General features: G+C 47.1%; 1 protein-coding gene across 2 annotated transcripts in view; it reads right to left on the bottom strand.

Moving 5' to 3' along the window:
• Nucleotides 1-834: 834 nt before the first annotated feature.
• Nucleotides 835-15,188, bottom strand: part of LOC117733922 (serine/threonine-protein kinase WNK2) — a 42,698-nt gene continuing 28,344 nt past the window's right edge. Inside the window, exons 14-28 of one of the 2 annotated variants that reach the window (XM_034537865.1) lie at nt 13,923-14,228; nt 13,651-13,739; nt 12,703-12,850; nt 12,479-12,595; nt 11,848-12,012; nt 11,528-11,579; nt 11,226-11,324; nt 10,031-10,836; nt 9,509-9,566; nt 9,339-9,412; nt 8,583-9,241; nt 7,240-7,466; nt 6,845-7,069; nt 2,584-2,879; nt 835-2,244 (exon numbers count right to left, since the gene is read on the bottom strand). In XM_034537865.1, coding sequence (XP_034393756.1) covers nt 1,927-2,244; nt 2,584-2,879; nt 6,845-7,069; nt 7,240-7,466; nt 8,583-9,241; nt 9,339-9,412; nt 9,509-9,566; nt 10,031-10,836; nt 11,226-11,324; nt 11,528-11,579; nt 11,848-12,012; nt 12,479-12,595; nt 12,703-12,850; nt 13,651-13,739; nt 13,923-14,228 — 3,639 coding nt within the window. In that variant the 3' untranslated portion in view covers nt 835-1,926. The remainder of the gene's footprint in view (nt 2,245-2,583; nt 2,880-6,844; nt 7,070-7,239; nt 7,467-8,582; nt 9,242-9,338; nt 9,413-9,508; nt 9,567-10,030; nt 10,837-11,225; nt 11,325-11,527; nt 11,580-11,847; nt 12,013-12,478; nt 12,596-12,702; nt 12,851-13,650; nt 13,740-13,922; nt 14,229-15,188) is intronic. The other variant, XM_034537866.1, reaches the window with a different exon arrangement.

Here is a 15,188-nt window from a genome sequence, read left to right as displayed (position 1 = left end):
TCAAACCGAATTGATGGAATAACATACATCAAAACAACCCCCACCACCATCATCACCTCTAAACAGCCCCCCCCCCCCCCACACTCCCCAAAAAAAAGTACAAATATAAACTACAAGAAAACTGTACAATTCACAGCTTGGCAGAATTGGGATGCTGTAACCTTTGACATGTGTTGTGAAACATCGAACCACTGGAGCTGTATTGTTTATCTTTGCTTTGTGGAACATGAACGGTCGGCCATGCTTGTCAGTGACAGACGAAACCCACTTTATACAGTGTAGGAAACTCTTAAAACATAAGATTAGAATTAAGGGAGACTATATTGTGCAAATCCCCCGCATCTAGTTTTTGAATTTTTATGCAATACATTACTCCCAAAAAAAATAAATAAAGGCTGTCACCCGAAGCAACCTGGGGAAATAAACATAAACATTTCCACAATAACACTGCTTTGTGAGCGTCTCTCGCTCGTTACTTTCAATTTTTATTAAAGTGTTTTTAATGTGAATATATAATGCTCAAACTGTACAGTGGAATCACCTCGGACGATAGCAGCATAAAAAAAAAGAAGAAAAAAAGCTTTAAACATCAAGTAATTAAAAAAACAAACAGACTTAACCGGTGATTGCGCAACACACTTCACATACAGTGTATGCCGAGTTGACATTTAGCGGTCGTGACTCGCTTGCTCGGAGGTTCGTAATGTTCGTACTCTGCCGGGTGACGTCCGTCTGTCGCTTGGTAGATTTGTAACTTTGTTCAACTTTTATATATATATATTTTTTCAGCTCGCTCCCCCCACCCCCCTCCCCCCCCCCTCCCTCCCCCCGTTGCACACGTCAAGAGATAAGGCTTGTGGCAAAGGCCACGATCAAAGCTTTTGCGGAGGGGTTAAAAAAAAATTGCACTTTTTTGAGCCTCGAAGCCTTCACATAATAATTGCTACATTCTGATCAGAGCGCTACCAGAGGCATATACTGTAGAAGGAACGATGTACAGTATACATGGCTCTGGACTCTCGCCTTTCCTCCGAGCACGAGGCAAGTTGTCTTATCAAGAGTCCGCGTCCGACCGAACCGTTTGAACCTGAAAGAGTGGGTCTTGGCTGCTGGCGTTAAACTTTTTTTAATTTATTTTTCCTTTCTCTCATCAGTCGTACATTAACCATTTTGTTTCTGCAAGGCAACGGTTCATCTCACCACTATGGCATTCCATCTGTCACAGGGGTGGAAAGTAAACAAGGGTTAAAACATGATTTTATTATTTTAAATAAGAGCATAGTGTTAATAGTGCAGTTCTACAAGGGCATTCATATGTAAACCAAAAAAAACAAAAAAGTGTCTGTAATGCATAAAAAAAAAAGAAACTGCACTCAAGCTACCGTTAAATAAAATAACTTGGATGCACACATGCTTTGTTTCACAGAAGAAGAACAAGATAATCTAGAAATCAATGTTCAAGGCACTACATTCCTTAATATATCTTTATGGTAAATACTGTCTTGTAACTGTATCCCACTCCACTGGAATCTGGATTCCAATGTAGTGTTTAAAGTGAGAATGGCAAAAAAAATAAATAAAATCAACTGCAGTAATAAAGAATAAAGTGAAAAATGTTTGTTTTTTGTTGTTGTTTTTTTCGAGGCTGCAGACAAATTGTCTCGTATGGCTGAGTTTAGTCAAAACCAAAGCCAAAAAAGCATTAGGTATTCACACATACATACTTAACACGCACTGTATAGTACACACACACGCGCCCACACACACACACATAAACTACTGATAGTGTTGTATAAAGAATATCAACACTTGCGTCATGTAATTCACAAAATCAGATTATGTACACTTGTGGCTCCGGTGAACCACAGCGGGGTGAAGTTGGACGATGGCGCCCAAACACGGCGACAAAAATTGTCAGTGAGCGGATCAGGTAGTCCTAGTGGTTTTCGGACGGGGCCCGCTGTCGGGGTGGGCTCGGAGCCCCGGGTTCGCCATCGTGGCATAGGGCGTCATTCTTGCGGGACCCTTGGGCCCTACAGGACTCGGCATACCCGGCCACTGCTGCGGGTAAAGAGGACCAGGAGCCATCCCTCCACAGGAGCCCGCTGGCAAATGGTACCCGGCGGGCAGCGTGGCGGCGGAGTTGGGCGCCGGGCTCGCGGGCGGCCCGCCGGGGCCTAAAGCGGCGGTCAGCGGGCAGGAAATGGGCAGCTGGAACTTGCAGGGGCCGAGGTGGCATTTCATCTGAAACAGAAGGGAGTTGTTGTACTGAGTGCTGCATCGACCGCCTCAAAAAAAGGTCAAAGATCAGGGGTTTAAACAACACAATACGTGTATTGCGTTGGAACCGCTCGATGCAGGACGTTTTCGGTTCGGCCTTCCTTTTCGTACTCGCTGTGACCCCCAAACCGCCGTGCGCGTGTACGACTCGCACGCGTAGAGTTTGAACCGTGACCCACAAAAAAAAAAAAAAAAGGGACGCGCCGAACCGTGAATTTCTCGTACGGTTACACTATCAAGAGATCAAAGTACGACCGATCCGTCATCATCCGTCCTTCGAGTGACCGTCTCCATTTTGAATACCTCACGTGTGGCTGCTGTTGCCGCGGGCGGCGCCCCGGCCTCCAGGTCCTGCTGGCGTCGCTGCTGTTTGATCTGGTTGAGGGAGGGGCGCGGCTGATTGGCCGCCGCCGGCACGGTCTCCTTCGTCCAGTCGTCCACCAGTTTGTGGAGGTCGTCGGTGAACGTGCCCCTCTTGTTGTTGCTGTTGTTGGTCTGGACCTGAGCGAGCCGCGTGATTGGCTGGGGAGACGGCGAGGGCGTGGCCGCGGTGAGTGACGGCTGCGTCTGATTGGAGGCGGCGGGGTTGCAAGCAGACCCTGGAAAGACACATAAAAAAAGGTATTAAAAAGATGGCCGGGTCACCAAAAAAAGAAAGAAATAAAAAATAAAAATTGTCAGTCAAATCAATTGGCTGCTTTTTGGCATAATGTGAGGCACTTTATGAACCTATTAAATCACCTTAAAGCCAACTTTAAGAATAGTCCTGCTGGTTTTTGTCCAGTCAATGCGTGTACAACTTATTTAACCGCGTCCATGTTTTGCCAACGTAGCAGCCAAAGGATCGCAACACGAGTGACTTCCATATAAAAAAAAATTAAAAGAAATGAAAATGTTGGATATGACAAAACTCAGCAATCAAGACACCGACATGCAAAACAACGACCAATGCGACAATAACCGCGACAAAGTGCCGAAAACTAAATAAATTAAATAAATAAAAAATAAAGTGCACATACAAAAAATAAATAAACAGGACTATAAATATAGACAGAGTAAGAAAGACAGAGAGTAAGAAAGTAAATGAGATAGTTACTACTACTGCGCTCTTTGCCTAGACATAGTCGTTTCAGAGTGGACCCTATAAGAAGGCAAAACAGCACAAGACAGGAACAGTTAGGCCGGGACACACTGCACACCACACGCATGTGGAAAAGCTGCTTCAAAAAGCACATTCAGCTATTTAAAAACAATTGGGGAGAGAGAGAGAGAGAGAAAGAGGAGGGGGGAAAAGGAGGACAAAAAGGGGTTTAAAAGTGAGGAGGGCTGGAAGAAAAGGAGCCGAGGCGTTCTCTTTAAAAGCACACGAGCCTCGGGTTAAATATTTCAGGGTGAATACCATAATTGTTTTTAATGCTGCCTTCTTAATTAACTTACTGAAAATACAGCTCACATGTTTTACTTTTTTTTTTTTTTTTTTAAACGCTGTGTTTGACAGAAATCAGGTAAAAATGCATTCACTGTCATCTTAAAAATCGCCTTTTTACAATAAATGTGGTGATTTTAGTTTAGAACGTATCGCTAGCGAGAGACGGCAAAAGGACAATGGCGTCGTCTACGACAGGAAGACTGGATTAAAAAGAGATCCCTTTTGGTCGCTGTGAGAATGCCTGTGAAACCAAAAACGTGAAACCAAAAAGAAAGAAAGAAAGAAAAAAAAGAAAAAGAGAGGAGAGCTGGAACTCGTCAGTCGGAAACATGCAGGTGGAGGAAGAAGGAGAAGGAGAAGGAGGAGGAGGAAAAAAAAGAGGAAGTAATATTGATGATACAGCCCTTCGTGTGGCGGAGCAAGTCTCCGTCAGAGCGCTGCCCGGCGCCTGCAGCATGCACGTCTTCTCCGTCCAAACATGAGGGACAGAGAGAGCTGCCTATCAGGGGGGGGGGGGGGGGGGGGGGGGGGGGGGGGGTCGTTTGGGTTATTATTATTTTATTTTTTTTAGGCCCCGCCTCTGTGTTACCGTGGCTGATTTTGGGCAAAGTGCCTGGACTCGGGGAGATGTTACACAATTAAAATTAACAGTGGATGGAAACACACAAGAAAAGAAAAGAAAAAGGTTTTGGCATTCACACACACACACACACACACACACACACACACACACACACACACACACACACACACACACACACACACACACACACACACACACACACACACACACACACACACACACACACACACACACACACACACACACACACACACACACACACACACACACACACACACACACACACACACACACACACACACACACACACACACACACACGAAAAAAAACTGGCATCCGGTCTGGTTTTGGATCGTACCTCAGGCCCATGTTTGGAGAGAACGAGCCCCAGTGCGTGTGTTGTTTTTTTTTTTTTTAAAGCCAGAAGCACTGCACAAAGCATTTGTATGGAGTGAGAGGGATGGGGGGGGGGGGGGGGGGATTTATCCCCATGAATGAATTGTTTATGAATGGATCTGTGAATTGTGGATGTATGCCAGACTCCTGATTTAAAAAAAGACGACAAAAAAAAACTTCTAATTTTTCTGCAGCCTGGATATTGGAGGCCACACACACACACACACACACACACACACACACACACACATACATACATATATGGATCTATCGATAAGAGGCCCGCACACCCTGGAGATGTTTCCTTTTCAACCTTCATGCCAGAGAACTGAATGGTGCCCGGACCCTTTGGGGTCATTGAAAGTTCACCTTTTGTTCCGCCTTATTCTTTTCTGACCACCGGAGACGGTGACGACACACATATACGTGAGCGCACACACACACACACACACGTGGAGAGAAGGAAAAAAAAAACGACGCTCGATATCAAGAGGTTGAGGAACTACTCTCAAAACGGTTTTCTAGAAGCTAGAATAGCTTCTGCTCTCATGAAGCTCTATTAATGATTTTTTGTTGTCGTCATTTCAAGCCAATCCTGTAGTCCCGGGGTTTTTAAATAGCATGACTGGAGCATAAGCTCTTTCCAGGGAAGGGACGAACATGACGGCGTCGTTATCTAACTTTAAACGAGTGTCCAAGGGGCACCGGTTACGACGCCAGGCGACTGCCGGCGATACAGAAACATGCTTGAAGATTAAAAAAAAAAAAAAAAGGAAACATTTCCCGGCTGCACGAGCCCGTCGATCCCGATTCAAATAACTATTTGAATGCTAGCATCCTCTGGTGGTAAGAAGCTTAAGAGGTTGTTGAGGGGAGGAGTGGCAGGAGTAGAACATGAGGGTTAAATAGAAGATCCACTACATTACAGATACATTTCTTTTTTTTTTTTTTTTGGAATGGGTTGATAGAGAGAAATAGAGAGAGAGAGGCAGGTTCAATAAAGAGAAAGGTGGAAAATGAGCGAGGGGCGGCAGGGGGGAGGGGGAGAGAATAGAAAAGAACAAATACAAACAGATGGACAGAGACACAGGTCCACTGAGGAATCTAGTGCGTGGTTTGCTACTAGATTTATAGGTGACTCTCTCTGACGTTTGGTGGTAAACCGTCCAGCCTGTGAAGATGAATATAAAAAGAGGGAAGAGAAGAAACAAGAGAGACGCTTTGTAAAAAGTGCACAGAGACTGAGATGAGAGAAACCCCCACCATCAAAAAGCACCAGCAAAAAAAAAAAGAAGAAAAAGAAATTTAAAAAAGTGCACGATAAGCAGGATCCCACTACGTCGCCTCAGCCCATAATGACATCTGAACACAGGGAGCGTCGTCGGGTACGAACGGTGCGGTTGTATGAAACCCCGAAGATTATTATTGTTTGTTTATTAACTCATACATTGCTTCATTGCAGATATTTGCACACGTCCCCACAAAAAAAAAAAACACGCTTTTGTAACAGCGTGAACATGAAAATACACTGTGTGTAGTAAAGAATTATACACAGTATTGCAACAACTTTATACTGCACATCAAAATGATCAAATAATAAAGTATTGTAATGAGTAAATTAAAAGCAAAAATGAATTTGAACCACATCATTTCAAATCACTTAGATCTATGAAACATCTCAAACTTAATTATTATTATATATATATTTTTTTTAAACATGGCAATCTGCTCCCGCTTGTGGAAAAATATAGAAGTCACAGTGACATTTAAAACTCAATAAAGTGGTTTTTACAACACTGGTGAACCCATTAACCTAAAAATGCATCCGTCAAACTTTATAAACCATATATCCTGCATTTAATATGCGTGTTCGTATCACATTTACAATCCCAAAAAAATAATTTATTGTTTATATTGCTCCGCTCTCTTAAATAAAAATATATATATAAACACATAGTACTTTAAGTGATGTGTTTGTGTCTGTAATCCTTTTGAGATGAGACTCCTCCTGCTACTTGCAAGATGTTGTGCATGGACGGTATGGACAACATTAACACTTAAGCATTCGCCTTAGTGGCTGTTTTGTAGATGGCACGCACACACACACACACACACACACACACACACACACGTCAACGTGTACCCAGAATGTGTACCTTGGCCGGGGCCGGCTTGGTTGGCCGTGGCGTCCCCGTGTAGCCCGCCGTAGATGTTGTCCGAGGAGAAGGAGCCCTTCAGGGAACATGGCTGCTGGGTGTGGACCTGCTCCGGGGCGGCGCCGGGCTGGTTGCTGCCGCTGGAGCTGCCGCTGGAGTGAGAAGAGCCGTCCGACAGAACTGAACTTTTAGCCGGGGAGCTGGACGAGCTGGCGGCACTCTCACCTTGGAGCCGAGAAGAGAAGAAAAAAAGAAGTGCGAGTCAGAGTGAATCACACATTCCTACGGTTTTCTGAACGATTTTCAGCTTTCAGACCCAAAAAATATATATAATGCTCCCGCATACACACGACTCATCGCATCCAGAGCCCGCCCACACACACACACACACACACCTTTCCTCTCTGCGGAGGTGTTGAGATTGTTTTTGAGCTGCTGCACCATCGGATTGAGCAGTTTCCCCGCCTTCAGCTTGTGCTTGCTGGCCCGGCGCCTGCGGCCACTAGGGGGCGCGGCGTGAAGCAGGCCGACGTTGGGGGGCAGCGTTTTGCCCAGCCCGGTGTACAGGTGCTCGATCTCGTTCCTCTGGAACGCCTGCAGCTCAGAGATCTCCTTCATGTGTCTAGTGAGAAGGAGAGAACAACGGACAGAAGATAAACTGCCTGCTTTAAGCATTGCCTCAGTAATTCACTCTCCACTGAAGCCTCCGTCGTTACAGCTCGACACGTCTTCTGCTTGTTGATAAGTGGCTATTTAAGAAAGTTATTAACACTTCGTTTCATGCCATTACTTTTGGATTCCTCCGCTACGAGCCTTACGTTGCCGGTCCAGTGATTTCAAGTCAAGGGACTCGATATTATTAAATGTTTCCTGAAATATAAAACGTGAAAAAAGGGAAAGTTTATCTTCCATAACTTTCAAAAGCACGACTGAGTCGTCTCACCAGATCAATGAATTGGTAAATAACACTAATTTCAACAACTTGGTAACGTCACATCTACTTATTATTATTATTATTATTATTATTATTAAGGGAAGACAATCCAAGCAGCAACATTGGTTTTCATGCACTCGTCTTTTTTTGTTGTTGATTTGAGTCATTTTGCTTCCATAACATTTTCTTCTTTCAGACTAGTGGAAATAAAACATCCGAAATACTAAATTCAGGTGTTTATAATAAAAATAATTGCATATTTAAACGTAACATTTCAGAAAAAAAGAATGGTCTTAATGTAAGAAATCAAAACTGGGGAAGTTTAAAGGTGATATCAAATAAATATATTCTTAACCCTTCATTCAAAATGTATTTTACAATATCTTTAAAATATTTCTAAATGAGATTTTTCTCAGACTCTGAGCCAGAAATCTCTCCTTACATCCACCAAACTTTACAAATTAATTATTAATCTGAAGGTTTTTAATAGAGGGGTCTGTTCATAGATCATTTTAGCCTGATTAATACAACATTTAATTACTAAACTACTGCATATTTTGTTCTCCTATTATGGCTCTATGAAGTGGTGCAAAGAGATATTTAAAATTCCCTTATATCTATATTTAAAAACGTTGACCCTAATATGTCAAGAAAAGGAAACTTTTGAACCTGTCTTTATCCAAAAGCTCAGATTTCTGTTATTTTAGTTAAATTTGTCTGATTATAAGTTCATGGAAGTTATTTATTGTGCGTCTCCCTGCAGTGTGGATGTATACGTGTGTACACGTCCGTCGGTTACTTTACTTTTCTCTCAGCTTCTGCAGTTCTTTCCTCATATCCGCGTCCTCAAACTCCGAGTCGTTGTCGCTGCTGATGTACGACGACTGGGCGTGGCCGGCGGACGGCGGCGCGGCAGCGTGACCGTTCATCGCCACGGGCTGTCGGCTCGGCGAGTCGGAGCTCTGCTCGCTCTTGCTCCGACCCGAGCGGCGCAGGAAGGCCACGGCCCTCTTCATGAGGTCGCTCCCGCTGTGCTCGGACGCCGGGGCGTGAGCCGGCGGAGGCGGCCGGGCCGGAGGGAGGGCGACGCTGCTGCTGTCCTCGTCCGCCGAGTCAGAGTAGAGGTGAGAGGACTGGTGGTAGTCGTGATGGGTCGGGGTGTCCATCGTCTGGGCCCGGGGGATGTGGCGCGGCGTGACGTCGGGGCTGGTCGTCGGGGTGGCCCGGTATAGGTTCGGTGGGGCAGAGTAGCGGTTACTACCGGTCGGTTTGGACGTTCCTGCAGCCGTCGCAGGGGATTTGACCACGGACGCGCAGTCCTCGTCTTTCCCGTCCTTGGACTGGGACTGGGACTGGCTGTACGACCCTGCAGAACCACTAGAGGGTGCCAGAGAACTGCAGGTGCTGCCACTCTTCTTGCATTTCTCTAAACGGCAGATGACATCCGGCGGAGTGGGGATGATCTGGAAGGAACAGAAGGCCTTCCGTGTTCATCGTGATCTAATAATAGTTGTAATGTAATTTACATTTGGTCAAAAGGACATTTATGTGGACTCTTACTTGAAAACGGCTTTTGGAGCCAGATGAACCGGAGCCGGCGGTCCCGTCTCTTCTGTTGGAAACCCGGTTAGTGGCTAAAGGACCGGGAAGAGTGACAGAAACAGGTTCTTCAAACCAGCGTGCGGGCAATAACGTGATGTGGACAACGTTACGTAAATAATGCTACCTACCTGCCACTGCCGAGTCACTTAGCGCACCCACGCTATCTGTGCGCTCAGGAATCTGAGGCTAACAGAAAAAAAAAAGAGATGTGTGTGTGTGTGTGTGTGTGTGTGTGTGTGGGAGGTCGCAATCATTTGAGTAGCACAAAGTGGTAAATCGTTACATGCGCTAGATCAGGGTGGCACGGCTAGCCATCAATCTTCTCCAGACCCCAGTTTTGTCTGTGTGACTCAGACACTAATTATATTTTTTGCCAGCAAGCATGCACAGAGACACAGAGACACACACACACAAAATGAAGCTGCCAGAGAAAGAGATCACGATGAGTTACGGTGCCGACGGCAGTAATTGTGTTACCCTCCCCGCTTTCTAAACACAGTATTCGTCTTGTGCTTAACAGCCAATAGTCAAATTGATGATACAGTGCAGGGAAACAATTCAATGATGTTGCCATTAACTTTACCAGCGTCTGAAAGCTCAGATTTCCTCACACACGTAAACAAACATACACACACGGAGGTGTATTTTACCAGCAGCTCCCCTTTCTTCTTCGTATGCGCCCCCTCGGAGCTCTGGCCGTCTGAGACCGGAGGCGAGCCGACTCCCTCTGTACCGGAGACCTGGGTGTCGGACGCAGCGCTGGCGGGCTGTGAGGGAGCGTGCTCCTGGTACAACAGGTTCCTCAGCTTCTCGTCCAGAGTCTTGATGGTGCGGTCTGCGAACTCCACCCTGCGCGGACCCTCGCTGTCCGACTCGCCCGGCCCCCCGCTCGCCGGCTGCTGGTGGCTCGACGACTGGGAGTTCTGCGGGGTCTGGTGCGCCGGACTCTGGGGCTGAGAGGTGACCGTGCCGGGCTGCATGGGCGTGGCGTAGGGCTGCTGCAGCACCACAGACTGATGGCAGGCCAGCTGAGGGGCTAGTTCTCCAGAGGGACTACTGGCCTTCTGATTGGGCTGATTCGTTTGGGAAGAGGTCGAACCGCCGGCCGCTCCTTTATCAAAAGCGTTCACATCCAGAGAGCCGGGCGGCACAATAGCGCAGCACGGAATGTCCGTCACCATGGAGACGGCGGTGATGCAAGGCTCTTCCACGGGAAGGAAGTTGTGACGGCCGGCGCCGCCAGCGGCAAGGGGGTGTTTGTTCACACAGGGCTGAGGCTGCTGGATCCGGGTCACGTCGATGTTCGGGTCTTGAGGTTGAACTGAGGCCTGCGCTGCAGGGGGCAACAAGGAGGAGGAGGAGGATGATGCCGGGCTTCGGGAGGATACGGATGCGACTGGGGTTGCCGTAGCAATGCCGTTGGGCCTGACTGATGAGGACGCAGCCTTTTCAGATTCTGGGGGAGGGGGGGACATAAAAAAAGTTAATTAGGAGCAGATCCGATTGGGAGCTAAACAGCCACGGTCATTATGAAGGGAGGCTGGGGTCCCTGTGGGTGCCCGAGTGTTACGTCACTGCCTGTCTTCCCCCATCAGGCTCCGTCTGCAGAAGCACTCTTATATAACCGACCCCAACAGATGAACCACACAGAAGCACACTCTGATGCATGCGCACCATTTTCACTATAAACAACAGCAGCAAGTCAAGACAGAAAATATCCAGCTCACTCTATAGAGGATATACTACCGGCAGAGAAAGCTGCCGCTCGTTGGGCTCGGAGGGCAAAGTAGTGAATCTCAAGGCGTGAAGCATTAATGACGCTGCGGTTCTGAGTGTGCGGCGTACCCTGTGCTGTAGAGGCGTGAGATGGCGTCTTCTCTTTGTCCAATATCGGCGTCTCAGCCACGGGGCAGATGATGAACCAGCGCTTGCCAGTGTGGAGGACTGTAGAGGATAGAGGGCGAAAAAAGAAACTCTCATAAATGCCCAACTACTATAATATCAATTCAGTAACTGACCGCTTGAAAAGTAAAATAAAGAATCAGAGGAAACTTCCAAATTGATTCAGAAAGTCATCCTCGGAGTTTAACTACATCTTAAAAAAAGAGGGAGTGAATAAATAAGTTCCAGGTAGCTCAAAATCTTACCATTTTGCTGGTACACCGGCTGCGGTGTGCTGGGTGCAGAAGCCTTCAATCCCTAAAGAAAAGGAAGGATTACTACACAGATTTGATGCACGTGCATCCATTTAAAATAAGCATTTAAAAAGGTTTTCTCAACACAAAAAAAGAAGAAAAAAAAGAGAAGCTGAACCTCAGAAACTAATTCAGTTAGATCAAAATGTCCCATCAGCAGAAATGGTATTTTTGGCAGCTCTTGTTGGCAGCGTTGGGTGCAGAGTGATCTTGAGATGATGAGTCCAAGGCAATCGCAACGATTCACCGTCAAAACGGTTCCTTTCTCTCACCTCCGTTCCCGGAGCGCTCTCGCTCTGTTTGGGACTGCCTCCTTGGTCGGAGGTCTTCTCGCCCTCGGTGTCCTCGCTCAGCATGTCCTCGGCCTTGTCCACTATGTCCTTGAGCTGCTCGATGAACACTTCTCTTTCCACAGGCAGGATGAAGTCATTCTCCACCTGCGGCGACAGAACATTGGGAGGAAAGAAATGCTTGAAATAAAACTGTAAAAAAAAAAAACACGCCTAGGAAAGAGTACCGGATACATTTTCTATTCAATAAAAAGGCGACAAAAAGATTTTAATCATTCCGGAAACGTAAAGTTGATAAATCCTATTGCTTATGCCTATCACAAGTTGGCATTTGCCTCGGTCCGCTTGTATTACACATGATAAGTTGGTGGAGCAGTTATGCCATAAATATTTATCTATACATCTATAAACATGTGCCCAGTATAAATTGGTTGGGACAGGAGGAGAGAGAAGGAGCAAGAGAGAGAGAGAGAGACAAATATTTTTTGCTGCATTGCAGCTCAGCACAGCAACACGGGGAGTTTCCGAGTTCTGAGCTTCCAGGAAGCATCTCAGGAAGCATCTCTCGCCCCCGAAAAACCTTCAAGTGGCACCGACTCGGTCCCCGGCGTACCATGTATGTCGCAATCTCTTCCGGTGCGTCGCCATCCAGGTCAAACTTGAAAGTGACCATCTTGTGGTTGTGCGTTTCCAACTGACACTCCACCATCTTGTCGCCAGTGTTGCACACCTGCAACGAGAGCAGACGCAGTAAAAATGCATCGCATGCTTCGACTTCAAGGGAGGTGTCTTTTAAAAAAAAAAAAAAATGGTGGGAACATATTTTTGGAGACCCACGTTGAGCATGTTGAGCTTCGGCCTGCTGATCTTCTCTTGCCGAGATCGGGTGCGCGTGGACCTGCGGTGGTGCTTGCGGACTTTGCCCCCGTGGGTCCCCTCGCAGCCGTCGCTCATCTCCTTCCCCGAGGTGGCGTCGGAGTTGACGCTGAGGAGAAGGGGGCGAGCGCATCGGTTAAAAAAAAAAAAAAGCATCGCCGCGCAACGGCTCTACATTTAGGCCGGCCCCCCGACGACTTCGAGATAAGAAGGTTCCTGTTCAAACATTGTTCAGGACTGTTGCCCAAGAAAAGACGGCACATCGACAAACGGAGAAATAGTAAACACGTCGTCCACTGGATGTCGACCTCCGTGTGGTGCTGAGCGAAGAGCTTTTGTAAAGTTTATCGCCGCTCTGGAATGCCTGCAGGATTTGGCAAGAGCCTGATACATCAACCGTGGGTGACACTTAACTCCGCATGAGCTTAAAAAGGGATATAGATTTGTGGGGGATAAGCTATCTGCTATTGATTATGAGGGAGCAACCGATCTTAAACCAAAAGGAAGATTGATGGATGCCATAAGAGGGGTCCGTCTGGGTACAGACAGCTGTCCTTTGGCCGATGGCAGACGGATGTCAACGCATCAAATATTACAATATATGAGAAATAGGACTGTTTTAACAGCTAGCTAGTTAGCAGTTGTTCCGTCATTTGTGGAACGCCTCAATGTTTTATAAAAAGGCAAACAACGAGTGTATAAAATCAAACAGTCAATGCTTTTGGTTTTACTTTTGGTTTGAGCCAAAAGGTTCTGCTCGTCATCCTTTCAAGATGGGTGTGGCTACTGCAACCATGTCAACAATAGAACGTCTGATTATTTAAATCTGCAGTAAGAGAGGATGTAAAAATTGCTTAAGACCAACAGAATGCTGCTCTAGACACTAAAGTTTACTCTCATCCGATATACCTTTGAACTGTGAGGATCCCTGACTGATGGGAATAAAGCTGGTACCTGTCGTAGCTCTGTCCTCCAGTGTGTTTCTCTGCTGCTTGATCCTACAGAAACAAATAGTCAAGAGAGAAGAAATAAAAGAGTGTAGCAATGTATTCGACATTCCGGATGGTGACTTGAGAGGAAGTACAGTGACACAACACGGGAATGCACTAGTGTATTTGCAAAGCAAGGTGGGCAGTGGAAGAAATCTAAAATGAGAGTGGAAGTGAGTCATATGGCCATACCTCCGCGTTAGTCTCTGTTGGACCCTGACCTGCAGCTCCGGTGAGACTACCGAGCTGTTTCTGCTGAGTCAGATTGAAACTGGCAGACCCAGATAATGCTTTCTGAGAGTCAGAGGGCTGCAGTGCAGGAATCTGGCTCTGGACCTGACTCTGGGCCTGCGGGGCCAGCTGGCACGGGTTCTTGTTGTCCAGCTGGGCAGCGGCGGTGACCGGGCCCACGTCGGACCCGTTCTGCAAAGGTGAGGAGAAGACGACGGGCTGGCTGAGCTGAGCAGATGGGACGAGCTCGGGATGGCTGAGCTGCGCCTGCCGGGGAAGACAAACAAGATAGCACAACTCAATTTAAACATTAGGATGTCATCTTGGAAGACTCTCGATCCAAAAGTTGGAATATCTCAACACGTTTGCATGACCTCAAACAGACTCAACAGGGTTTTAATGTGTGAAGTGCAGCGAGTATACCAACACTGCATTATTGAATTAATTCGACTTTAAAGTTTCTACGAGGAACTTTAGTTTTGTGTTGATTTTGCGGACCAAAGTGATGGGAAAACCTCTAATTTTACTGCAGCAGGGCTCCGCTCAGTCCTGGTTCTGGTTCTCCCATGACTCTCTTCCCTCCAGCGGGTCCAGTAATACGGCCCGGGCCTCCAGCAGCGGGGTGCCGGTTGCTGCTGGAGGCCCTTGCTGGAGCTGAAGGAGTTTCTGGTGAACCTGCCTGACTTCATCGCATCTTGCGCACAATCCAACCAATGACACACAGACACAGACACAGACACAGACACACAGACACACACACACACACAAAAGTTCCTCGCAGTAACTTTAACGTGTCAACTACGATGATCTCACAAGCAAAGGTTCCAGTTCACACCCTCTTGGTAAACATCTGCGCTCCACTGCAGCCGATATAATTACCTGTATCAGAGGCTGAGTGCCGCCATTTGTGGGAGGGTGTGTGTTCTGGCACGGGGCGGTGTGTGTGTGTAAGGGGTGGGCGGCCGGTGCCGATATAAGTGCAGGTTGTGAATGAGAAGCTTCGGATCTAACACTGTGCTGGGGGGATGAGGGTCCCACCTTGCCCAGCGCGGCGGGGCAGGGCGAAGGCATGAGGGACACCGGGACGGGTGAAGCCAACACATGTTCAATGTGCAGAGGAGAAAGGGGGGAAACGGAGGGGGTCACAGTCTGTCCCGGAGAGAGGAAGATGTGATTGAGAGAAGAGGAGGGTGAAGGGTGAGGGGCATTGCAGGAGTGGGGGTAGGA

Source organism: Cyclopterus lumpus, chromosome 7 (genome assembly GCF_009769545.1).
Source record: "Cyclopterus lumpus isolate fCycLum1 chromosome 7, fCycLum1.pri, whole genome shotgun sequence".
Taxonomy (NCBI): Eukaryota; Metazoa; Chordata; class Actinopteri; order Perciformes; family Cyclopteridae; genus Cyclopterus; species Cyclopterus lumpus.
This window is presented reverse-complemented; position numbering and strand designations above follow the sequence as displayed.